We start from the raw sequence: 26,610 nt of genomic DNA on the forward strand, positions 1-26,610 counted from the left end.
TAATATCTCACACTGATTTTTGTAAGAAACAGAAACCTTAGCATCGAACACTGATAGTTAGCTCTTATGTAGATTACAGTCCAGGATTTTTTAAATGTTTTTCCAACCCTCAGCTTTTTTTTGAAACAGTCGACTCGTCTTTTCCTCTATCCAGACTGACAGCAACAGGTGGAGGAGGGGGAGTGTAACTGGATATATTATGATATATTATGTATTATGACAGATACAGGTGGTTTTATTGAAGGCTTTTAAAACCTCCTGCCTGTTTGCTCCGACTTTGAGAGGAAGCTAACAGCTAGTCAGATGTACACCACTTGTACAGCTTAACTGTTTAAATGGACTCAAAATTAAAATTTTATAAAATTCTGCTATTTTCCCTTTTCCAGGTTTTGTAGTTCTACTACAAAATTATTCCTACAGAGATCATAACCAGGTTTTTGCACTTCAATATGTATTTTTCCAATCAGTGATTAGCATAATAAGCTATATGACTATTCAACATTTTACGGTATCTCTGTTTATTTTGCAGTAGTAATTTATCTGAAAACCCATTTTTGCAGTCTTATTAATAATAGATTAATTACGGCAACATAAATTCAGAGAAGCTGTTTGAGAGTAAAAAGAGTAATTTCGATTTAATGAGCCATTAAGACGTGGATCTCTCAGCAGAGCTGGAGCTCCCATCACCGTCTCCTGGAAAGGTCCAGCACCCACTCATGCTTCCTGTGTTTGTGGGAAGCCGCTCTCACGCGTTGTAACCAGAGACGTCAGAAAGTTTGCTTCTCATTTGTTCTTTATTTTTCGTTAAATCAGGGCATGGTGTGTTGCTTTTTGAGATCTTCTAGCCTACTTTGTGTTGTCAAGCCGCTTTTTATACGTTTACTCAGGTTAGGATTTATTTAAAGCTCCAAATACAGCAAAAACAAACAAATTGTTGAGAGGACAACTACTTTTACGGTACCTTATAGACAGTAATGTTCGACGAATTTGAATATTTATGAAAAGTTTATTTCACTAACTCAGATGACTGAGACACATAATGTAAACCATTTACAGTCGAGATGTTTTGAAGCCTTTATTTGTTTCAATAACAATTATTTTCCGCTCACAGCAGGTAATGAAAACGTGACATTTAAGATTAGAAATTACGCCAGACTGATGAAAAAAAAACATTTAAAACACAGAAGTGTGGGCTTACTGAAAAGCATGTTTAATACCTCCTTAAGGATACTGGTAAGCTTCATCAGAACGCCTCTAACTTATGAATGAGTGTACACAGATAAATACTGATTTTAATCCATTATTAAAACTAGATCTATTAATCTGAACAAACCCTATTTTTGTCAAGTGAAAAACATTTTTTTTCTTACAGGATGCACATTTTTGTGAATTTGTAGAGTAAAAACATTCAGCATGCTGCTGAAAACCCTGAATTTCATTCATCTGATTTGTACGAGATGTGTAGCCTCAGTCTTTTCAAGCCGTTGTTAAAGCTACAGAACATTTCCATCGAGACTTCAGAGCTCTCACTGAAAGCATATCACATTTCCTTGTGCCTTGTTCATCTCTGCCTGCCAGTCTCGGGTAGTTTCTGAGAAATCTGTATCATAGTCCTGAGCTGTTGCATCATGTCGCACACATGAACTGTCCTGTCTGAGCTCTGAGGCCTTGCACACTGCAGCCCGGCTGGCTCCCTGTGGAAGCAGTAATAAAACTGCCCAGGGTTTCTCACATTGAGTCCGATAATGTCAGTTAGAAAATAAAGAGGGAGGGTACGCCTTATTTTAAAATTATTTCACTGGAATAACAGAAGGAAAAGAGAGATTCCGCTTTCGTCTTGTGTGTGAACATAAGATACAGCAAAGAAGTATAATTTTAAAACTCTTTTCAGTAGTTCAGAAAAGACGCTTCGCCGCGCCTTAACCCGGAGCTGAATCTCTTTATTTCAGCCAGGCTGTTATAAGGCTGAGAACAGCAGAAGAATAGAATGGAGGAGATTATAAATAAATATAAACAATGTACTTAACCATGATATGGAGCATGGAAGGGCGAAGATCGGACAGTGACTCTAGTCCTGCAGCAATCATCAGTACTCGTTGTTTTATCACATCTGGACTGTAAGTGATTGAGATAATTACCAGTTTATAGCGACATTCAACGTCTTCTACTGTCTTCAAGCACAGCTGGATAAAAATATCAATGAAATCTCTTAGTTTTATGCTGATTCACAAAGTTTGCAGAGTTAATCTGCTCATAAAGAAGACAATCGTCAACTAATCACTTTCACTATTCAGTGAAATGATCAAAGCTTTTAATTCTAATCAATTGAATTCTTTTCAACAGCACGATGGCAAGAAAAATTCATTATATTTAACATATGTCAAATAATTTTGTTTTTAAATTTAAATGTTTTTTTTGGTTGGGTGGTCTCTTGCTTTTATTAAATTTAAAAATCACGTATGAGCTGACCTTTATTTGCATACAGTCTATTTTCTGACTCTCCAGTCTTTTCAGTGAGTAAAAGAAGAAAGAGCATTATGTGACTTTGGGGCTCAGCAGTGCCCCCTATTGGCCATACTTTTCACATTACTCTGCACATTTATGACCAATTACTGTAGACTAAAGATGCCACACATATTTTTTGGGGTACATTTTCAAACTTTCCATACACAAGACAAATAAGAACAAACACAAGATGAAACCAGCACAGAAACAGATAAATAATATTTCAATATAGGACACAAGCTTATTATACCTTCACTCTGTTGTTTCAATTTCCAGCTACGTCTGACACACTCAGAAAAGGAAACATAAAACTGTATTCATTAAATTATAATTACTTTAGAAAGACCGTGGAATATCAACACATATAGTACATGTGCAATCAAACATGCCAGGTCAATCTCAGGTCATTCTGATACAGCGGTAATGGAGGCTATTAGAAAGAGATCTGTTGCCAAACAGCTAAATTGCCATTTATAGTAAATCTGAGTCTTTTTTATCCTACAGTATCTTCTCCTTAAAGCCCTCTGAAGGCACTGAGACGGCTGTAATTGATTGTTATCGGAAATGTACTCAGTTATTGGATAACTAACTTGCCATATGAGGCCCAATCAGTCTTCTAGCTTCAGTCTTTTAAACATATGAGCTTGATTACCTTTACCTTCCCTCATGACATCATTTGTGTTCCTTTAAGTGAATGATTTTGCAGAAGGATGGTGTTGTGCCTCAGTAACCTGGCGCTGTGACATAATGTGAAATAATCATGTCTCCAAACACTAAAGCACCTGAACCTCTGCTGATGGTCTGCTAGCCTGCAGGCTATGATGTTAGCTAAACTGAGATCACCGTATTTTTGAACAAACATTCAACTATCTTTGTAGTTTTGCTGCGAAGATTCACAAAAAGATGAATTCAGAAGGCATTTGACCCAGTGTTAGATTCCTGACTTGACATTGTGTTGGTCTGACGGAATGAAGAGACTTTTTTCCATTTCTCTGGGATTATCGCATAGCGCTTAAAAGATTCACAGAAAAAGAGCCTCTGAAGTCTGACTTGAGCTTGAAGGCTTTTTAATAAATCAGCAGTCATTTCTGTGTATATTTCCCACTTTTCTTTCCATTGGTCTACACGTCAAAGAGCCGCCACGTCATCATTTTTGAATTAGTGAGAGAAAACGAACATGCGTTGTGACAGGCTGTGAAAAGTCTGAACTGATTGAACCTCACTCGGCTGACGGCCCAGTTAAAGGGACAGTTCAGGTTTTTGGCTTTTGTTGAGAGGTTATGAAATGTAACTTAGCAAGTTCGCTTTGTGGGAAACACGGATTGGTTATTTTATCAATAAAACAAATCAGTTTTTTTCTCAGGCACTTATCACTATTTACAATGATATTTATATGGAAAAAGAGGCTGGAGGTCTCTGAAGTACCAGCCAGTTGTTGGTTATGTTGTTATGTTTAGAAAGTTTTATATCTATCTTTAATTTTTGAAGCAGAAGTTATCCTGTGCTTTGTTAGCACTGGATAACTGGAAACGCCCCAACATGTTACGAAACAAAGTTTCAACAAGTCGTATCAAAATAAAGTTAAATATATTGTCTCAAAAAGAATGTGCATAAAGGTGAAGCAAATAACTAGCATAGTAAACAAAAAAGAGTCTTAAAAGTTGGGCATAAAGGATTAAAGAAATGTTATGGATTTTTTTGTCCTGATCCAGAAGATATTTTTGTGTAAAAAATATGAAAAGAGAGTTAAAATGAAGGAATCACTGAGGTAAATCCAGAGGTGAATGAGAAGACTGAATTTGATGGTTAAAGTCACTGTCAGTCCTTTGCCGACAGGAACAAAAGCAGAAAACTCTTAAAGACGACTCTTCTGGGAATTGGAAGCGTCTTTGTCACTAATATTCCACAGCATGAATGAAAACAAACTTTTCTCCTTCAGGTGATGATAGAAGAAATGTCAGGGGATCGTTGATGCCAGCAGCAAACAGACAAATGTGCTGAATAGTTATTAAGATGCTTCAGTTTGGATTAACTGTGAATCATATCTGTGCAAAGCTGTGCCACAAATCTAAAAAAAAAAAGAAGAAAGAAAGTGTAGCGTAATTACCTGGAGAGTTAAAATTAGATTGCTGTGTGCACAAGCTAGAAGAATGGCGGTCTCACATTAGTGCTGCTTAAATGAAGCAGAGCTTTCCTTCTCCCTTAATGAGACTGGAAGGTAGATGATTTGTGAGCTGAGAAGCAGCTGCTGTGAACCTGTTAGTCAACGTTTACCGCACCGCTTCCATCTTATCCAGGCTGTCCGCGCATCCTTCAAAAGTCTTAAAAAGGCTTAAATTCATGTATCTAAAATTAAGGTCTTAAAATGTCTTAAACTGAATTAAAAATGTGATTTTGCCTTCAATATGTTAATTACAGGACCTAAATTTATCTATTTATCTAATCTTGTATGTATCGTTTTTCTAATGGGACTGCCCAGTTTGGCAAAAGTTTGAGTTTGTTGTGTCTGTGACTTGAGGCGATTGAGGCTACTGCTAGCTAGCTGCTAATATACCCTTAATAACTAGCTGGTTAGCTATCTTTTTAGCATTTATCACAGGTAAGCGTAAATTTATCAGCAGTTGTATGTCGTTTGTTTTCACCACCGACTCACTTCTGTTGCCAACCCATGCTAGGCTACGTTCTTTTAAGCTAGGCACTGCGGGGGTTTTTACGATGCTTGGTTGCGTGGAATAGGATCGTCCAATAATCCACTACATTTAGAGTTTTTTCTATCTTATATTTCATTCAAGGTGGCATTACAAAAGCTCTTAAAAAGTCTTAAATTTGACCTGCAGATCCCCTGTCATCTGTGTGCATCCAAAAGTGTTACTGATCGTGACGACATGAGACGCGAGCAACCAAGAGCATCGTATCAGGGCATTGGTTTCCCCGTTTGAGAAGGGAAGCAGCCTCAACTCTTTCATCTTTGGTTATGTAATTGCTCCGATTACCCACTTCAACCCTGACAAGAGTGAACGGGTTGCACATTCTGAGGTGGCAAACAAAACCAGATGCGAGCTTATCCTCGATACGGATCTTCCTGTAATACGGATCTTCCTGTAATCCGCAAGCGCGGAATCAAAACGCTTTTCCATGTCCACTTGTTTATTTCAGTTCAGAGGTTTGTGTCTGTACACCATAATCTAGTTACCACAGGGATGCGTTTAGATGGCAAATATGATTCAACTGTATGCAGAGATTTTAAGCCGTTCCTGCTGGCTCTGTGTCAAAAGCTTAAAAACTTGGCTTCCTCCCCGTTTTTCTCTTCTGCATGCTCAAACGTCGACTTGTACACAGAAAGGAGCGAGCGGAAAGCGTGAGTCGCTGTAGCACACAAATACAGAGAGGACGGGCCCTGGAGGCCCGCTGCGGAGTGTCAGCTCTTTGTCCCAGTAGCTCAGGGAAATATTGGGTAAGAAAAGCCAGCTCTGTTTGAAACATGAACTCTGGCAGCCCGCAGAGCAGCAAGCACCGCAGAGAAAGTGGCAAGTCTCTGTCGATAGCAAAACACCTGGACAATTAGCTACAAAACAGAAATTCAACTGCAACTCGTGTTCTAGTTACAGCTTATTGTTCACTCCATCAGGCAAAACTGAACCATGTGACTGGTTGAAAACGGTGCATGCAGGAATTTAAGTAAAAATGATAAAACTGAAGGAAGGAAGTTTTCTTAATAAAATCCTATGTACTACAGCACGAACCCTTTGAAAACCTTTGCACGTCCACACACCTAACATTCCTCTACACTCTTCTTCACAAGACAAAGTAAAAAAAAAAAAAATCAGTTAGCAAGACTTGCTACAGACCTGTCAGATGAAGGTCTGCACAGAGCCATAAAATCTCAACAAAATATTCCAAAGTTTGTGGTGGTTATGTAGCAAAATGTGGAGAAATTCAAAGTGTGTGAACACTTTCAAAAAGGGAATCATTGTGTTAAATCCTGCAACTGTAATTTCTTAGTTTTTGATTTGTTTGCTATTTTCCGAAGTGCAAACGAACACCGTGTGGACTCTGACTTAAGCTCTTGCCTAATCACAAGCCTGCACCCTGATGTTCAGCATGAAGGAGCCATAAACAGCCTCAGGTGGCGCGCAGAGATGAAGGCTTTTCATAGAAATGGGATTTGAAAATTAACTCAGTGTAAGTTGTTGGGGTGGGGGGGTACTTTACTCGATCTGCCTCTCGAGATCGGGGATCTTTAATCAAAGATTTCCACTCATGATCAAAGCGCCCTCGCCTTCGTGCTTCCCTTCCTTCATGTCGCCTTTTTAATCCGAGGAGCACGGGAAAAGCTCAGCGTGGCTTCGGCATTTTTTTCCCCTTACATCTGCAAATTGTATTCTTCTCATGGACTTCTTGTGGCAAACTGTCCTTCCCCGCCGGATCTCGCTCTCCATCGTCATTTGAAAGAAGCATGACTCCAGCATACATTAGGCAGACGCTTGAGTCTCTGGAGCCCGATGATCTTGGTTCGGTAGTTGAGGATTTTATCCACAGCTCAGCTTCCTGTTTGATTGCAGACACAGGCTGCCCGACTCTAATCTTTCGTTGTTATACACTCCTGACTCATTATCTGCAGCCGTCTGCGGCGTGCTCAGAACTTTTGGGACTCTCTCGACCCCTCGTCAGCCGCTTTAATTGCCTCAGATGCTAAGGAAGTTCCCTTTAATTCGCCTTCGGAGTGGCGTTTTGATTGATGCTCGAGGTTTAAAGAAGTGGAACCAGCACACACAAGCGTGGCCTTGATTGCAAATGAGAAGACAGAAGCAAACAGCCAAACATACAGAGGAATCTGTTCGCATCTCACCACCACTACTGAGAGGCAAAGTAGAGAATTAGGTGAGCTCTCGGTTCTCTCTGACACCGTGTGTTCACCTGCCTTCCCTCCCACTCGAGCCGGCCCACACCATCCGCCTACACCCGGCCCCTGAAACTCTCCTTGCGCAGCAGCGCTCCATTCTTTCCTTTTGTCCTCTAGTTGAGCTGTTACTCGTTCTGTGATGAGCTTGACATGACTAGGGTTTTGTTTGTCTTTAAAGTGAGGGAAAAAAATAACCAGAGAGAGCGAGAGAGTGAGTCCTCTGCTTGTGAAGTCATAAAGCAAATGCAACCTACTTGTAGTTACTGTTGACACCAGATACATACAGGAGACAAAGAGTACCTATGGAGTACAATGTTGGTATGAAATTATTTTTATTTCAAAATCTCAGCATAATGAAAGTTTTTTTTGTTTACTTTCTTGAAATCGTGAATTTCACAAACATTAAGGCTGCTTTCATACTGAAGGTCTTCCTTTTTTATGCTGAAATGCATTTTTGTGTGTGTGCGTGGGTGTGTGTGTGTGTGCGTGTGTGTGTGTGTTCATGCTACTAATTAAACCCGACTGCAGTGAGACCTCTGTGTGAATGGTTTGTGTCCCCAAAGTGACCCACATGCACAGAAGAAGAACGTTGATGTCACACAGCAGAGCACTGCTTATGGAAGTTATAACGGATGGAGTTGTTTATGGATCAATTTATAAAGTTTACTCGGCAACGAGAGCCGACAGTATCGTCTCAAAATCATAACAACGGGAAGGAAGCTAATAAAAATAAAGCACAGCCAATAGCGATGACCTTTTGTGGAGCAGCTTCTGACCCAACCAAGAGTGGTGGGACTGCGATGTGTGTGATGCGCTCCAGTGTCACAAACTTCTTAAGCTCATAATTTTAATTTTCATCCTTTGTTTACACCCTGATTTTTATGTCTGGCTTTTTACTGTGCAGAATTATGACCCATATCTCACAAAAATGACATAAAAATCAGATAAGATTTGGTGTGACTGTTGCAGCTGGTAGGAAAGTATTACTATTGATATTCAATGAGTCCCACACTGAATGCCACTCAGCAAGGAGGAAGCCACTAATCCAAAAGCAGCAGGAAGAGATTACCGTTTGCAAATGTCCTCATTATTATGAAAAACAGGGCACACATGAAAATCCAACAGCCAGAAATTTGTCTGATTTTCTAAAGGTGGAATTTGTAGCTGAAAAAGTGTGTGAGAGAAAAGCGGCCAACAAACCAGACTAAGCTCAATGTCTAGCAGACTACCATGAGAAATCTGTTTAGGATATTCAAAGTATTTGACCTTAATCATGCAGTTTCAACATTATATCTACCAAATACAAATGAAATATACAGTATGTAAGCCTTTGAATCTGAAGAAAGCTCAAACAACGTCTCTCTCATTCTGGCCTAATTTTTCCAAAATAGCAAATGTTTAGCTTGACTTAATATCATTGAGGGAAAAAAGGCCAGCAATTTGATTTAAGCTGTATCTTTGAGCCTGTGCAATCCTTTTTATCTGCCTCTGAGTCCTGTTTTTGGAAGAATCACACAGGTTTGCATCTCACACACCTGTTTGTGAAGCTTCCTCTGTCCCTTTCTTGCTTTTCCTGATTTCAGTCCTCGCTACTCTGTCGCTCACATGCTCTCCCCTTTGTTTTCTGCAGGGGATCTACAGTGTGGCACCACAACAAAACATCAGACGCTCAGCGCAAATCCCAACGGGCTATGTTTTTAATTCTCTCTATTCAGTCACAGAGTGCTGTTCTTGTGCCTCTAATTCTCCTTCTTCTTCTCTTACATCTGCTACAATGTGTCATTATCTGCGGCTCAATTATATCCTCTTATCCTCCCACTTCTTCCCCCCTGAAAGATCTAAATTTCTCCAAGCGAAGGTATCTGTGACTCATAAAAATAGCCCCTGCATCCGTTACCAGAATAGGCCGCGTACAATGCCATGGAAGCACTGTTTAGCATAACCAATGTGTGGGCTGGGATGTTTAATCAAGAGATGTGGAGCAACGGTGTTTTTAAAAAAGCAAAGGAATTAGTGCTTACATGGTTTCGTCGTTCTGGAACTCCAGCTTGCCGGAAACCTCGTCGTAGTCCTCCCCCTCTTTGGCGGTGCCCTCGACGGTGTGGTAAGGCACGGCCACCTTCCCCCTGGCGCCGGACGTCCTGTGCACCTTCACCTGCATGTTGCCGACGCTCTCGCTCACCCTGGTGGAGTTGCTCTCGAACGTGAAGATGCCGGCGTGGTCGTCGTCGTAGATGGTGACGGTGGCGACGGGGGCGTTCCCCAGGGCCGCCTTGGGAGGAACGTGCGAGGACATGCCAACCGTGCTGTTGCTGGACGTGATGGAGTTGGGCTCCAGGACTGAGACCTCGGCCCGGTGGACAATGCGGGGGTTGCTGAGGCGCACGTAGAAGTGCTCGTCCTCCTCGAAGATGTCGTCGTCTATGACTCCGACGGTGAAGTCTTTAGTCGTCTCGCCAGGCTTGAATACCAGCGTGCCCTCGGCAAACTCGTAGTCTGAGCCTGCAGTGGCTGTCGCATCCTCCGTCCGGTAGTCCACCTGTGTGCCACGGGTGAAGAGACTTCATTAAATATTTAGAGAGTGGAGCTTTAGCAAATTGCTGACTGGTTAATATTTCATAGGTTAAGTAGTTTGGGTTGGGTTTTATTTTACACTGAGGATTTAGAAGATTTTCACATTTACAGAGCCTGGCAACAGTTTTCATACCTTTGACCCTTACGATGTATTTTATTAGAATTGTAAGTGCCTAAGACAAAGTATGTACTGTACATATGGCTTTATTTTATTATGTTTTGCAAATGAATATCTAAGAAGTGTGGCTGCATTGGATTCCAGTCCACCTGTCATGTCAAGTCAAGTTTATTTATGTCTCATATTTGAGCAAGAAGGCAGTGCAAAGTGCTTTACATGGTAAAAACAACTTGTACTTTCTCAATGCCAACATCATCACTGAACTCGTGACAAGTTCAAGGTCACTGGGTTTTAGCTCTCACCTTAACTGTGCAGCCAGCCTCTCCTCCATGGCGGCTCACCGTCAGCTTCAAGGACCCGCAGTTCTCAAAGCATTGGTAGTGAGAGGGGTCGAACTGCAGGTAGATGGTGTTGGGATCTTCTTCCTGCCCGCTGGCCTCATGACAGCTCACCACTTTCCTGGCCTGGTCAGCCGCATGCTTCTTCAGAATGTTCCCGGCTCCGATCATCATGCGCGTGGCCTGAATGCGATAGAAGGCCCGGCTCTTCTGCTGCTGCACCAGCACTTGGTAGTTGGCCATCTCAATCAGCTGCTCCATGTCTTTGTCTGGATGCCTCTGTTTTAGGTCCTTCAAGGTGCGCGCCATCTCCCGGCGGGCCTCTTCCTCTTGGTCTTGCTCTGCGCTCATTCCTCCACCTTCCTCCACCCCCTCCAGCATCCCATCCAGAGCCTCCTTGTTGTGAGGGTGGGAGTTTGTGCCCTGCCCATCCATCTCCAGGTCCATTTTGGTGAACATGGCGTCACCTTCGGACTCGATGATAATGCCACGGTTCTTGTCGGCGCGGTAGCGCTTGTTGACGTACTTGTAGAAGAGCAGGCGTCGGTCTGCGATCCAGGCTTGCAGCACGCAGAGAGGGAAGAAGAGGAAGGTGAGGACCGCCTCCCAGACCTCCACCTCTCCGGGGGAGAAGACAGACAGGATCAGGTACAGCCAGATGTAGGCGAATATGCTCCAGGCGGCAGTGACAAAAAACACCCTCAAGTGCTTTATCTTGCGGGTCTCGCTTTCTGGCACCACGTAGACACAAAGGGCGATAATAATAAACATGTTGAACGCGGCGCTGCCCACAATGGTGCTGGGCCCCAGAGCTCCAGCTTCAAACTCGTGGCCGACCACTTCGATGACGGACAGCAGGATTTCTGGCGCTGAGGAGCCGAGAGCCATCAAGGTCAGGTTGGATACCGTCTCGTTCCAGATGCGCACGGTGGTCGTTGTCGTTTCGCCGTTCGGCTTTTTGATGGTGATCTCCTTTTCCTGAGAGGTGATGACCTCGATGGAAGACATGAAACGATCCGCGATGATGGACATACCCAGGAACATGTATATGAGAGCCGCAAAGTAAACAATGGCGCGAGCCACCTTGTCACCAACCGCAGGGTTCTGGGGGTTCCACATGGGCAGCACCACGCCATCGGAGCAGTTGTCCTCACTGGAGCAATTCTTCGGGACGTCGCCGGTGTCTTCATAGCCGGAGCTGCCGTGGGAGAAAGAAGTGACTCCCGGCTGAAGAACCAGCAAGAAGGTGATAAACATCCACGGGGCGATGGGTCGTGGTAAGCTCATGGTGCATTTGTCTGAAGTCATGATCAGATTTGGTGTCTTCTAATGCTGGAGATCAAATTGTGTCACATTTGAAGGTTTATGGAAGGTTCCTCTGCAAGAGAACAGAAAGAAAAGATTTAATATTTAAGGAGAATTCTGGATCCAGTGCCTTACAAAAAGTTCAATGTAGGACTGGACAATATGGCTGAAAAACGTATCAAGATATAATCATTTTATTTCATTTGAGATGGATAGTTACTGATTAGTTTCTAGTTTTAAATATCTGAAATACTGCTGATGAGGTCGCATGACCTTTCCTGTTTTATCCAAAGTTTTCGCTCTGCATTGTTTGTTATTTTAAAGCAGTTTCCAGGCCAAGTGGTGAAACCTGAAACTGCTGCTGTGCAAGTTACTCAACAACTTGTTGCTAGGTAACAAGGTGGCATCAACTAAGTGAGTTAGTTGATGCCACCAACTAACTCACTCAAACGTGAGAGTTTGAGCTGCTATAGCCTTTCCTCTGCCTACATCCCCCAGAATGTCATGCGGTTCTGGGGAAAATGAAAACAATGAATATTTTTCCTTCATTACTGTGCATTGGTCTATAAGGTGAAATCCAACCACACAATAATTTTGTAGCAAAATGTGGATGGAGTTGCAGAATAAAAGACATTAATCACATGCAGTTCTTTTTAGTTCTCTTTCTAAAGTGAAGAGAACCTCTAAACAAAAAAGTAGGCAAAAGCAATCAGAGCTATGCACTTTTATATAAAATTGATGTGGGGATCCAACCGTTTGTTCGGTCCAAGCCTCTGGCATCTACTTTTGGTTGACTCACAGGTATTGAACAATCCAGTTAGACTCCTACACGTATAATGTGTCCATTGTGCGCAGAGAAACTGTGAAAATGTTGCACTCTGCACCTGTAGTACAGAGGGGAAAAGTGACTAAGTCCACTGCGTACGCTGCAGTCAGATGAAGATCCAGAAATAATCTTTCTTGGTATTAAGAGAGAGCAGGAAAAGAGCTCTGGTCCCTGGGTAAGCTCTTCTACATTATTATTTAAAAGAAAAACACTCCCGGTACCTCATGAAAACTGCATGGGAAAGACTGCTTAATGCTAAAGTGTAGTAAACACCTCTAGTTTTGCGCTTTACATAACCAATGTCAGGGGAAGACCTTAAAATAATCCTACAGTGGCTTTCTTGGCAGCCGGGTTTTAACAGCTTTGAGTGAACAATCCAGGCAGCAGCGCCGATACCACCCGGGGAATTAACATCTGCAGCGACGTGAGCGGCGAGAAACAGCCCAAGAAGTGTCAATTAATTTAACCGGTGCCTCCTAATCAAAAATTTAAGACCACCTCCATCCCAAAATAGGTTTCCCCCATCAGCAGCAGGGGGAGATTCACGTTGCTCTATGTACAGCACAGGCTCTCATTGGCATGCAGCAGAGGAGAGCTGCATCCTGCACTCTGACCTGCCTAACAGGAGAGCACGTTTCCCCATTGAGATTTCATTTCACGGGGAGAGGAGAGAGCAGAAAAACACAGATGCACAAATTAAGCTGGAATTTTTTTTCCTATTTATTTATTTGTTTTTTTAACTGCAGCTCATAAGGGAAATAACAAACCGACTGTATTTGTGCATCTCAGTGCAACGGCTCAACAACACCTGTATGCTCATCGCAGTGAGTCAAATGCCAGCAGGGTTCGGCGCCACAGATGGCAACAAAGCCAGTCAAACCGGCAAAATTCGCCCTGCTCGGCTGCAGATTCATAAAATAAAATGCAGTCCTTTTCATCTGGCACACAAGCCTGCACAAATGTGTGAGTGGGTGACGTTTCTATGGCAAAGGCAAGCTTTCCAACTGGTAGTGGTGCTGAAATCCAAACACTTCTGTTGACTACGGTATCAAACCACAGAGTCTGTGTGGTTCCTCCGTTGTTCTGCAGTGGATTTCTCACAAAAAACCCGAACAAGTAGCAACAGATAAATAAGGTTCATGTCTTGTTTCACTGGAGTTTTGAAGTCAAAGGGTGAAATATTTAACCTTCTTCGCATTTCATTGAGTATGTGAAAGAATACCAATTAGAAGAAAATAGAAATATCCTTTCTTGCCCCACAGAGCAGCAGGACATTCAATTGCATCAGAAAGCAAAAGGTAAGTGGAAGCAAGAAAAATGTAAAAACAGAAAAATAAGACAGAGACTTATAGCAAGGTATATTACCAGAGTAAACTCTAACTCTCTGTACTGAGGGGTTATAAAATTGACTTTTCTTTTTTAAAAATATTCATCGTTGCTGGTGAGCCCATCAAGATGTTACCTTAAGATTTAATAAATAAAAAAAAAACTCATTTCAGTTTTTAAAACAATAAAATGAACAGAAAAGTAGCACAGACAGAGTTAAACTGTGACGATTTAATCCTCCGACATTTTTCTTTCTGCCAAGCAGAGGTTCAGAGGTCAGCAAATAAACACTTTTGCAGATAATGAGTCATTTTGATGCCTGCTTGCTCTTGTTTTGAGTCTGCCTGTGTAAGTGTGTACACACAGTCACGGTAAGAATCGAGAGTTCTCGCAAATGCCACAAAGGAAAATCACCAAGGCGAAGGAAAACAAAGGAGCTTTGACAAAATTAATAAAACCTTCGTTGGCGCCCCTGGTAAAGTTTCACAGTGTTTACTCAAGTTTATCTTACGACATGTTGGAACTCACTGTGAGCAAAAAGTGGCAACATGGGGTCAGCAAGTCTCTGCAGCAATCGTCAGGTGATGTTTACGCGCCACCTGGTTGCTTGGGAGGAATTCCAGAAAACAACTTCCTGTCCCAAACCAGGAGCGTGTGTGTTTTGTGTGACTCCTTTTTCTGGAGCATGTGTTTTATTTGAGCCTCATCCCAATCAATTAGCAAAATGTTGCAACTTTAAATAGCAAAGAATCTCCTGATATTACAAGAAACCATGAGAAAATTATATGCACTTAGTGGTTCATTAAAAAAAAATTACCACTAAAATATGTTCTTGTCCAAACAGATAAGCAATGAGGAAGCCAAATAAGATTTTAGAAAAAGATGATATTGTTGTAAAGAAAAAAAAATAGACTATAAATTCATCAGAACAGCTGGTTAGTTGTTGTTTTGTCCAATTTCCATGTAGGATTTGCTTTTTGTGAGTTAGAATGGATTGTTATCAAAGCCGGGCTAGTAGGACGAATCTTTTTGTTTGAACCAGATTTACAAATTTGCCACATATTCCGATATTCAGTGCCATAAGGATTTTTGGTACCCATCCCCAGATTTATACCAGTCAATAACTTTAATTCTGTTTTGCTTGGAGCGTTCTTTAGTCTTCATGCTGTAATAGTAGCCAGTGAATGGATCTTCCAGACTCAGGCGTCTTTATGCTACCATCACTGCAGACACATTCAGTGCATTCAGGAAGTCTCCATCCACTCAGCACCAATTGGGTGGACCTCTGTTAAATTACATCCGTCACTTTTGTTCGCTATGATTGATTTGTAAAAGCAACAAAAAGGCTACAACATGCAAGGGGGAGAATATTTTTTATAGGCACCGAGAGAATATCCGTTGAGAGAGCTGAAGAAAAAGAACGAAGAGGACGAACTACAGGGCCTGTCCAAGACAAAAGGTCAAAGGTCCTTCTCTCTGTACGCTCCAACCATCTAAAGTGTTACCAAGTTCTCTTCTATTGGTAGAAAATGGTTGTAGCAAATACCGACAGCAAGGTTAGCACTTTGGATTTTACATATACAAACAATTATTGCTTAATGTAATTTCTGGCATCAGGTTACATCACCGGAAAAAAAAGATGGATTTAATACCTTATGGGTTTTTTTTTTTTTAGAGGCATGGGACTTGCTTTATTCCTTGCATTATATTGCATTTTATTACCACATTACTCACCTGGACGCAGTTGTCAGTGAGTCAGCCCGGTGTAGAAGTTGTGGCCTCAGGAGATGAACTTCTCCCTCATGTTGCTCTGTGGAGATACAATTCATCTGTCACTAACAAACTGTGGGGAGGGTTGTACAAAAAATACAAGTGCAAGGGAGCGATCCGCATTAGTACAGAGTTTTAATGAGCTTTTTTTAAATTAACAAACAAATGCCAGCTGGGGAAAGAAAAACACAAATAATAACATTAATAAAACGCACAGCTGCGTGTTGAAGACGGTTAAAAAAAAAAAGCCAAACTACAAAGGAGAGATGGGGATCAAGTGGATTGCAGATAATCCAATCAGGAGCCAAACAGAGCGGTCCGATCGGTGCACACAGCTGTGGCTCAGATACTCACAAAAAGCCCCGAAGCCCGACTGGATCCCGGTCTCACCGTGGCCACCCTGCACCACCTGAGCGCGGAGAGGAAGCCTGTGTGCCATCCACGCAGCGGGCTGGTGTAATGCTCCTGGCTTGTTGCGCTGGTGTCTTGGAAATGCCGCGTCGCTTCCCACGCCGTTTCCTCGATGTTTTCCTGACAGTTACCCTACCTCAGCAAACTTAAGGCAGTCCGATCACTTCCTCTCACCGATTTGCTTTTTGAATCATCTTCCACCAAAGCTATTTTTATTATTATTATTTAATTTCTAAAATAAAGAAGAAGAAAAATCAGCTTTCTTCTGTTTAGACTACGTGCGATTGTTGATGCGTAAAAATAATCAATTAAATTGCTGGATCTATCCTCGTTCCCTCAGCTTCAACCAGTCAACATTTCATGAGATTCACCAGTTTAAGAGAGAAAGAAAGAAAGAAAAACATTTTCTTTGGAAAGCCGAAAAAAAAAAAAAATCCTTCGCTCTTCTGTCTAAACTGGTAACGCAAAAAAAAACCAAGGACCTCACATGAAAGTAGACGTGAATGGATGGTGTAGAATCGAGAGGACGCAAAACGGCACGGAGCACGGATCAGGACAAGATGGACATCAAGCGGAGGGATGGTGGCAGACAGGGAGAGGAGTTGAGGTGCTGTGCAAAAGGAAGAAGGCTCGCCTTACTCTTGCGGCGTGGGCAGCACTGGCAGAAGAAGCGATGAGCGGAGAAGCGAGAGCTGTAACACTGCAGAAACAGGGGAGGAGACGTTCACAAGCGGCGCTGCACGCACGGCTGGTCCTCCTGACTGCGCATCAGGAGTCCGGGATGAATGAATGGACAATTTGACTCCAAAGATCCACACAATTATGCACTCATCATAGATATGGACCAGGAAGGGAAGTTGGGTATATATACACCAATGGGTTTTTTGTTGTTGTTTTGAGCCCCCAGATGTTGGTTTGTGTCTGCTGTGGGTGGCGGATGTTTTAGTCTGGAGGGTTATGTATAGCACAGAGAAAACACAAAGTCTCAATCTCATCCTTAAATAGACCATTGGCCAAATGATCAAACTCACTCTCCAAAATAAAAATGACTGAAACTGACCAGCTGTGCAACAAAACTAACCAATAAAGGATATTTAAAACAAATGTTATGCAGTTGAAATCATATTACATTCAGCACTCTACAGTTCCTATAAAGTTGGTGTTTTGTGCTAAAACTCCATTAAATCCATCAGTGATTATTGATTGGTTTCTTGTTTATTTGGGGGTTTTTTTTTCAGGTAAAGGATTAAGAAGGTTGATGAGTTATCGCACAATTAATGGATTCCAAGACTATAAAACAGCAGACTAAAAATGTATTTAGCTGATCATCTCTTTTTTCTTGCAAAGAATAAATCAAAGAAAATGTAAAAGGGAACTTAACCTTTCAACGTAGAATGTATTTCTATGATAGCAAAGACAAGTTACACATCCAATAATCACTTGAGATTATTTCCTTACTGATTAAACAAGTTCGTTTACTAAAAGTTGGAGCGATAAAACAACAAATGTGTGGTTAAAGTGCATTTATTATTTATATTACTAGGATAGAACCCCACTGAGATTAAAAGCATGTTTCTTCAGGGATTCCTGACCAAGGGGCATCAACAAATGCAACACAGAAAAAAAATAAAATGATTGCAAGAAAGTTATACATTAGTAGGATCCTAAGTTGTGTTTTGGTGTTTAAAAGTGAACAGAGAATCACGGACACCTGACAGCTGACAGAAACAGTCAAATTATGAAATAAGTCAAATATTTAGCCTAATGAATTGATAAGAAAAGATTAAGTTGAACTGGGATTTCTACAACAAGATAATATAAGATTGGTGACATTCTAACCAAATTTTTTCATGAGAAAATTGGGGAAATATATGAAATAGGGCTATAATCTCGTTAAAAGAAAGTGAAATACCAGTGAAGGCGATTACACTACACCCGAGGAAGGAAGATAAGGGAGTGTTGTTGATTTTTTTTATATAGAATTTCCAGAAAATAAAGTGATTAAAAGATGGTGGTAAACTAAAACAAAGACTACCATCAACAAATTCCTTAAAATACTGTAAAACTTGGAACCATGAAACTAAAAAAAACAAACCTCAAGAGAAGTGACATCTCTGTTGCATTTATTACAATAAACAGACATTTTAAACTGATTCCCAATGTCAGAATGTCAACATGCCTAAGAATAATGTGTCAGCAATGGTTATTTATGAACCTAAAAAGGTCATCACGTTTTGTCAAAGTTTTATCATTACCATCCCTGAACGAGTGCGTCTGTAACCATCCACTTGTTCTCACGCGGAAAATATCCCGATCTACATCTTTAAAGCTGCAGTGCCAGCGATGCGAGCGATATTGCCGTCATTTAGACGGCGTTCATTTAGTTTTATAGGTGCATGATTGCCTGTTATGATTAAGAGGGGCAGGCTTGAAGGGATGATTGTGTCAAACCTTGGAGGGGAAATAAAAGGGATTAGACTGCGAGCTTGAGGACAGGGAGTGCCGGAGGAGAGGAGAGGCAGAGAGAAGTGCTCCTGCGTAGACGAGACAGTTTCAAACCACATGCTGATGCTGGAGGAAAGGTTTGTGCCATCACCTGTGGTGATGTGTCTCTTCAACACGTCACACACCGTTTAGAGGAGCAGGTGACTGCAAACACTCGTCTGCATCTGAATGCTCTTAGAGCGGTGTAGAGAAAACAAAACAAAACAAAAAAACAATCTCTTCTCATCTCAGCAAAAATGTCAATTTATTGAAAAACTATATTGCTGCAGTGAAGCTGGGTCCTTCTGCTTGTAGGGGGGAGCAGACGGTGATGTATGTGCCTTTAGCTTCGGTGAACAGAAGGTGTTGCTCGGAGTAAACCGATGCAAATGCTTTTTACTGCCTCTTTGCAGGAAGGCAGTGAAACGACGTCCCACTATATTCTCCAGCTTGTTTAAAATCTCTTCAGGCGACTTAACTAAATGTCACAGTCCATCACTGTAGTTTAGTTCCTCAGACCCACTCTAGCACTCAGCAGAGTTAGTAAAGCTTTCACAGCATGCATCCTGAAAGGTTGTATCAGGTGAAGCGCCGTCGGAGGCAGACTCCTTGAGAAATGAGGTGTAGCTTGGTTAAACGTTGACAGGGAATTTACTGCATATTCTTCTTCAAAAGCTATAAATGATAAGTAGTAACATTTCAAAGCATTAAAACAAATTAGTTTCAATCGAAATAGTTTCCGAGCTTGCGCCCCTCGATTCCCACACTCGGCTCCTTCAGACTAGCCGGCAGCGATTAGCAAACACCTGGTTGAGTTGTGCATCAGCTGAGCTCACTATATGAGCTACGTCTTGTCAAAACCTCATTAAAAATGTAATAGAGGAGCGGTGTTGCGTCGACTTTCTGAAGACGGCTTGCCAGAGAGAGCAGGAGGTTTTAAAGAGACAGAGAACCAAATTCAGGAAGTTAAATCATGACGTAGAATAACTGAAGTTAACACAGTTACCGTTCCTTCAAATTTCAGCAGTTCATGTAAGAGCATATCTATTTTGTCTCTCTAACCAATCAAACCTCATCTACTGTAGGGCAGTTTTCATAAAACTTTGTTTGCTGTACACCCGAGAAATCAACCATGTAGCTGGAGATTATTTAAAATCAAACCCAAGAAGATTTATTGCAGACCCAATAAATCCTGCAAGCAGTCGCAGCTCGAGGCCGTCGAACTCCAGCTGTTCAAAGCGACTCCGTCTCTGCGAGTTCCTGCAGATATTTTTACCACCTGGTCGCCAGATGATGTTTAAATGGGCCACTTAAAATATTATGAAGCAAAGGGCGCTCAGTCGCTTTAGCAGAGCACCCAACGACACACACAATGAAGCTCACGGCTGCAGCTTGAGCGGGATGTAATTGGGCTGGTTGGAAACGCGGCTTAGATGAAATGCATTTCTTTCTGTATGTTGAGGAGGAGTCGTAAGGAACGGCGGCGTTTCAGCCCAGAGAGAAGTGACTCACATTTAGCAATGACGCACGCTTAGATAAGACTTAAAAGCATAACAGTCTTTTAAATTATTTAGAATGAAGAATCACACACTCGCATGATTTTGATAAATATATATATTGCAGCATTGTGGCAGATTAGATTGATTGGACTGATTTGCTTTAAAAGTGCATGTTGCTGGAAGATTGTGAAGATTGTCTAGCTGCTCCACTTATTAGAGATGTTTGAATTGTGTGACCAAACACGTAGGCCCACCATGCGCCCACCGAGTTTTTGCAAAGCTGAGATTTTCTGCACAGTTTGCACCTCTCGTCCACAGACACTAGAGTTTTTGGCGAGAGAGACACATCCCACAGTCTGCACAGATGCAGGTTTCGAAAGTGGTTTTCAAAATGTCAATAATGTCATGAATAGCATTATAATTAGAGTCAAATTTGATTGTTTATTTTTATTCCAGTACTTTATGAACAAATTACAGGATTAAATCCTGGTGAAGTGGAGTTCTGTCTCATGTCTATTGGTTCAGAGGTTTTTCTCATCAACCGCTGAGTTAAACCTAAAATTAAATTTAGGTTTAGAGTGATTTTAATTGGACCAGCATGTTCCTTCTGATTGAGGGAATTGTGTACATATAGGAGTGGTCCAGTCAAAGTTCTGACTTGAATATGAGAGAGAATAAGGATAAATTATAAAGATATCAGTGGAAGACAGGCAAAAAGCTGGTCATCAATTAGAAGGGTTTGATTTGTGCAATTCCAATAAAGACTTTTTTTCCCCCCATTGAATATAGAGAAGAGTATCAATAAGCATGCTATTTTTCATCAAATGTAAATAAAGACATATTACCTACTTTTTCCAGATTGCTACTAATCAGAATTTCTTCTTTTTACGAGGATCAGTTGCCAATTGTTACTTTCGATATTTGATATTTAGTGAACTTTTGTTGCACGTTTACATAAGTGTTTTCCTCCACCTGCCAACAGTTCACGCGTCACGCTGTCTGAAAGCTTCACCAGTGGTGCAGACCGTGTCACAGGGCAGACCAAAGAAAGAAAAAAAAAAAGATGACAGGTAGTCTCAATGGAATAATAAAAAAACTAAAAAAAACAGTCAACTTTTTTTTTTTTAAGATTATGAAGGAAAGAATCAGTGAATATTTGGAAGCTGGAGCAAATATTTAACTCAGATTATAATAAGGCTGACAAACATTTTAAAGCTCTTATAGCCGATGAAAACGACGTTCCGCAGCAGCAGGAACATTGTGAAAATTTCTGGTTGGAGATCTTACGGGCAACTAAGAAAGGTTTGTATTTGTTGCTATGGAAACTGTTGCTACTACGGCGTATCCATGGTTTTCAAAGACGTGCTCATGACTATTGTGATGCTGAGCTATTTTTGATTCCTCTATAACTTTATATTAGTTCTCATTAGAGGCTGTTTGCGCTGCAAGAGGCTCTCAGCTGTTCAGGGCTAAAAAAACAAAAGGCTTTTGTCATCAAGCTTTTAAACAAGACTTGATGGAGTTGTGCCCATAACACCACCTGTAATAAGATGAAGTAATACAGGAACGTCAGGTGAGATTGATTGAGGATTTTTGGCGTTATGAAGCATTGCAGCAGCTGGTTAGCCCTCAGCTTTTACATGAAAGTCGCCGATTATGCAGTTGTAGTGATAGGGGCAGGCTTGTGAAGTTTTACAGCATCCTGTTAAACAAAAGCTTCTCCCCTGGCAGCATCATTCGAACAGATGCTCCAATAACTTATTGATAACAGCCTCGATCTCTTTGCTGTCTCGGGAATATAAGACTCTAATAATAACAGATAAGATGCCAAATTTGGGGCAGCGCATCGTGCTGAGAGGTAAAGCAGCCGTCTGGGGTTCAATTCCTGATCTGATATATTCATTCCCAACACGTCTTCCTGCCTCATTTCCCGTCTGACTAATGTCACTTAAGCTAACTGGTGGCACATAAAACGTTTCAGTGGCTGAAGCTACAATTTCTGACAAATCATGGTAAGTGATTGAATTCAGAAATACTTTCTTGATCCCAAAGGGAAATTAAATGTTGTTGCAACTCAAATTATTCAGGATTCTTCAAAGAGGGCAAAGTTGTTGTACTCAGCTGCTGATCAAGCTACATGATAACATCGCCAGGTGAAGTAATTTACAGCTTATTTGGTTCTCACTCTGTACGACCCGACCCGCTCTTGAATCAGCAAAGAAGAAAAACCCAGAAGTGAGGAGACGCTCACCTGAGAACGAGAGCACGTTAACTCATCACGGTGAGTTTTTGTGTCTGTTTGCTACTTTGTGGCAAATCATTAATCAGTCAGGGCAATTTTTATTTTTCAAAAACTAGCTTCCAAGCAGCAATTCTTCTGAAAACCTCCCATAGAGTTAAAGTTGCTGATAAGAGCTCTGCTTTTGTTTTCTTGTATTTTCTTTCTCTTTATTTGCACATTTCCTTGTATTCTGTGCATTTGCATCCGAACATGAGCCCATGTGAAGCTACTGCGTTGACCTTAAAGAGACATGGAAGGGATTTATGAAGAGGACGGAGCGGAGTTAAATGGACTGATCTAATTATTGGAGATTATGTGGCGTAAAGTTACAGTAAAAACCATTTGGTCTGGTTAATGTGTTCCATTAAGGACATTTTCAAATCCCAAATGTGTTTTCTTCACCCATCAGCTTTTCATGAAAATGATCAACAGGCAGGCAGAAGATACTGAGGCCGTTTTTACCATCTGTGCACCTACGGGACGGACTAGATCATTTCCATCAACACAGGCAGCGCCACAGGGACCGTTACTTGGTAATGTGGAAGAGAGAAGTTTTTTCAGGTAAGCTGATGTAGCCTGCCACTATTGTGGCAAATCTCAGAAATGTTTTAGCGGGTACAAGTGGAGAATAGCATTTACTCATTTTGTAAATTGGAAATGTGGATAGAAACCAAACCGATGGAATAAACACAAACGGGAAGAGAAACGGATCTGCGTCTGATGTCTGTTGTCGCCAATGTTTGCCTCAGGTTTGCATTTTGCGTAATTCTGTTGAAATATATACTTTATTACCCACTAGCTATTATTTTAATGCCAGTTAGTGGAACACAAACACATTGCATACTGCATATTTAACAAAAGACATTGTGGGATGAACCGATCCACGTTTTTCACTTCCAATACCGATACAGATATCTGAGGTTTAGTATCGACCGATACCGAACTGAAACAGAAAGACGGCGCTGAATTGACTTAAAATATTTATTTAAAAAAAAACCACAGACATAAATGTACTGAATAACAAAATAGTTTAATAACTCTGCACCAGAGTAGAACACTTAAATACACCAATATTATTAACTTTAACAGTTAGGAGAACAACAGCCAATGTAAAATAAATAATAAAGCATGTCGCTCAGAGCACAAAGTATAGAATTAGACTGAATAGATCTGATACATAGTCACCCATATCTGATCTAGAATAGCTTTCAATACTGAGACCAATACAGATAATAAAACCAAGTCAGTGCATCTCTAGTTTGTAGTCAAACTCAATGGAGGGTTGATATTTAGGAGAAATTAAACTCTTTCTGTTTCCCTTCTCTTGCAGCTTCCAGACTCTTGCAGTGCTATTGAGACGCTCCACTTCTACAAACCTCCACTGCCGCATGTTTTTCATTTTCCCAACCATTGTGGTGAATGTGTCTGCATGTAGGTGCAGACGGTAGTAGCACTTGTAGAGCAGTTTTCTGCTAATCGCCTGTGAGGATGCCTCTAAATCTCATGCAACCCATGCTGCGGTGCAGATGCCTCAAAGCATTCGCTAGCTCCAATTAAACAGACATTTCGAACATTTATTTTAGTGGGTCATTTGTTAGAACAGCCTACCTGACCATCTGTTGCTGCCTCTGCCTCTAATATGTTGCCATCTTGTGGCCAATTTTCAATCTCAACAGGTGGACTGATGAAAAGATTTTCATGAAAGAGCTAGATGATTACAGCCGTTAATCTGCTTTATTTTTTACAGTTGACACTTTATATTGCAGCGACAAACTGGATATTACGAAGCACACAAGAACACTTGAGAGACATAATTACTTTTTTGTCCCCTGTCTCATTAAAAATTGATAGTTCTAAAACTGAAGAAACACACAAATCATGTGGGAGAATCTGACATTAGTTCAACATTTCACTCCACAAATCTAAAGTATGTCAGGACGAAAACCAAACGAAGTCCAACAGTAACACTTTATTTGACGGGTTGTGCATAAGAGTGACATGACAGTGTTATAAACATGACAAAACATCTGTCAGGAACATGAAGGAGTCTTTATGAATGTCTATAACTGTCGTCATGAAGTGTCATTCGGTAAATAATGACACTTTTTATGCAAAGTTGCTCTAAAAGTTGCATTAAAAGTGCCAACTTTGCATTATTTTGTAAATAACACTTTAATGCAGAGTTGGCACTTTTAATGGACTTTTAATGCAACCGTTAGAGAAACTTTGCATTAAACGTGTCATGATTTACCAAATTACACTTCATGATAACACTCAGACATTCATAAAGACTCCTTCATGTTCATAGCAGGTGTTATGTCATGTTTATGACTCTGTCATGTCACTCTTATGCACAACCCGTCAAATAAAGTGTTACCAGTCCAATTTGCAGTTTATCCCAAGTAATGCAAGGGAATGTAGAAGATGTGGAAGAAGGTGCACTGGTCTGATAAGACCAAAATTGCTCCGAGTTGATGGGACGGCAGAAGAAGATGAGAATATAAATGCAACATACACTTTTCATATTTTTATTGGTATGTTAAAAACTATATGTAATCTGTGAGTTTAGCCATCAAAATCCTAATTGAGGGTTCTGTTTATAAAGTCAGAATAGGAATTGTAAGAAACTATGCCAGGATAACAAAATTGGTTTTTAGGTAAGAATGTTAGATATTTTCATAGACATAAATTTAGAGGGAGCTGCGATGTCTTCTTACGGCCACTAGTGGGAAGCCTAAAGTCGGTAATGAGACAACAATAAGTCTGAGAATGAGTCTTTTCTTAATTAAGTAGATTTTAAACTGTTTGCAGGAATTTAAAGGTGGTTTTAATAGAGGTCTATCTGTTATAGGTCTAAAAGTATTGGGTTGAAAATGGCTGTGTTCAACTTTGAAACTAAAGAGACATCAGAAAGAACTGATTTTCTATGATGAAAAGAGGAAATGAAAGCAAAAGTCAGATTTACATACAGCCATTTGAAAAAAATATAATAATCTCGTAGTACGCCAGCAAAGCCTTGATTAGCATTTAAACAACTTTGTTATAGTTACACCTACAAATAAAGAAACGCCACCAGGCTGTCGACCAGTTAATGTAGGTGCATTGAAACCTGGGATTAAGATCTTCACTCTGAAGGCCAGAAGACTGACCATGTTGGACTGGTTCCCATGGATCCAGGCCCAGAAAACACATCATTTTTGATGAGTTGTGGGGTTCTGACTCTAGATGGAGCCAAAACCCTGACAGAGGCTAATTTGTCAGCTTTCAACACCAGTGGAACTTAACTGCTGTTCACCGTTACATTATTTACTGAATACTGACGGCAGAGAGAATCATTACGACACATCAGACGTTCAATTTGAGTTTGCTTGCTCGACAACTCAAATAGCTCCAAGAGAAACACAACTACGAATGTAAACGGCACAACAAACATTACATCTGGAAACTTGTTGAACAGACTACAGGCTAAACCTTAATCACTGAGAATACAGAGACTAAATAATAATACCAGAGTGGAAGCTAGTAAATCCTCAACATACATAATTCCCCAACAATCAGAAAGTGTTATTCTGCTATTCTAATGATTTCCCTATCATTACACACACACACCCACACACACACACACTGTAATCTGGATATGTATTTTTAAAATGAGTCTCTTGAGTGTTGGAGACCCCAGAGGCACACAAAAATAATCAATAGAGTAATAACCTTAGAGTCTCGAAACACACTGGTTCATGTTCAATATGCTCTATTAACCTGAGGGAAAAATAATGAATTTTTGTGAGAGTTTTTATCTATTTTGTTGCACAATAAATAAAATAATAAGCCATGCCAGCTGAAGATCTATTGTCTAAAACACCAGATAAGTAAAAAAAAAAAAAAAACAGTAGGGATTAACGGTTTTGATTATGAGATAAAATTATGACATAAAATAAGAAATCATGGTACAAGATCAAACACTCTGTTCTGTGATAAGATGGATTATTATCTTGAAAAACGATTTCATCATCAGCTAATCTCCTTTGTGTTGAAATGGGAAAAGTGTCCCAGGTTCAAATGTCAGCTTGTGCTCTTCCAGCGAGATGCCATGGCTGCCATCTCTGCTGCTGCCGTCTCTGATCACATCCTCACACCAAACCATAATGGACCTGCGATTGTCTTCTTCGCTCTAGTTTTCACTGGTTCAGTAGAGATGTAATCTGACCAAGTTCGAGCGCTGCAACCTGGATTTATTATTCTATACTATCAAGTTTTTACCGTTTACTTT

The 26,610-nt window shown here is 40.8% G+C and overlaps 1 protein-coding gene across 1 annotated transcript in view; it reads right to left on the bottom strand.

Moving 5' to 3' along the window:
• The window catches only part of slc8a4a (solute carrier family 8 member 4a), a 35,237-nt gene extending 18,024 nt beyond the window's left edge, over positions 1-17,213 (bottom strand). The window contains exons 1-4 of the mRNA XM_032576631.1: positions 16,020-17,213; positions 15,630-15,705; positions 10,403-11,816; positions 9,430-9,947 (exon numbers count right to left, since the gene is read on the bottom strand). Of these exons, the coding sequence (XP_032432522.1) occupies positions 9,430-9,947; positions 10,403-11,746 (1,862 nt within the window). The 5' untranslated portion in view covers positions 11,747-11,816; positions 15,630-15,705; positions 16,020-17,213. The remainder of the gene's footprint in view (positions 1-9,429; positions 9,948-10,402; positions 11,817-15,629; positions 15,706-16,019) is intronic.
• Positions 17,214-26,610: the final 9,397 nt, after the last annotated feature.

Source organism: Xiphophorus hellerii, chromosome 11 (assembly GCF_003331165.1).
Source record: "Xiphophorus hellerii strain 12219 chromosome 11, Xiphophorus_hellerii-4.1, whole genome shotgun sequence".
NCBI classification, from domain to species: domain Eukaryota; kingdom Metazoa; phylum Chordata; class Actinopteri; order Cyprinodontiformes; family Poeciliidae; genus Xiphophorus; species Xiphophorus hellerii.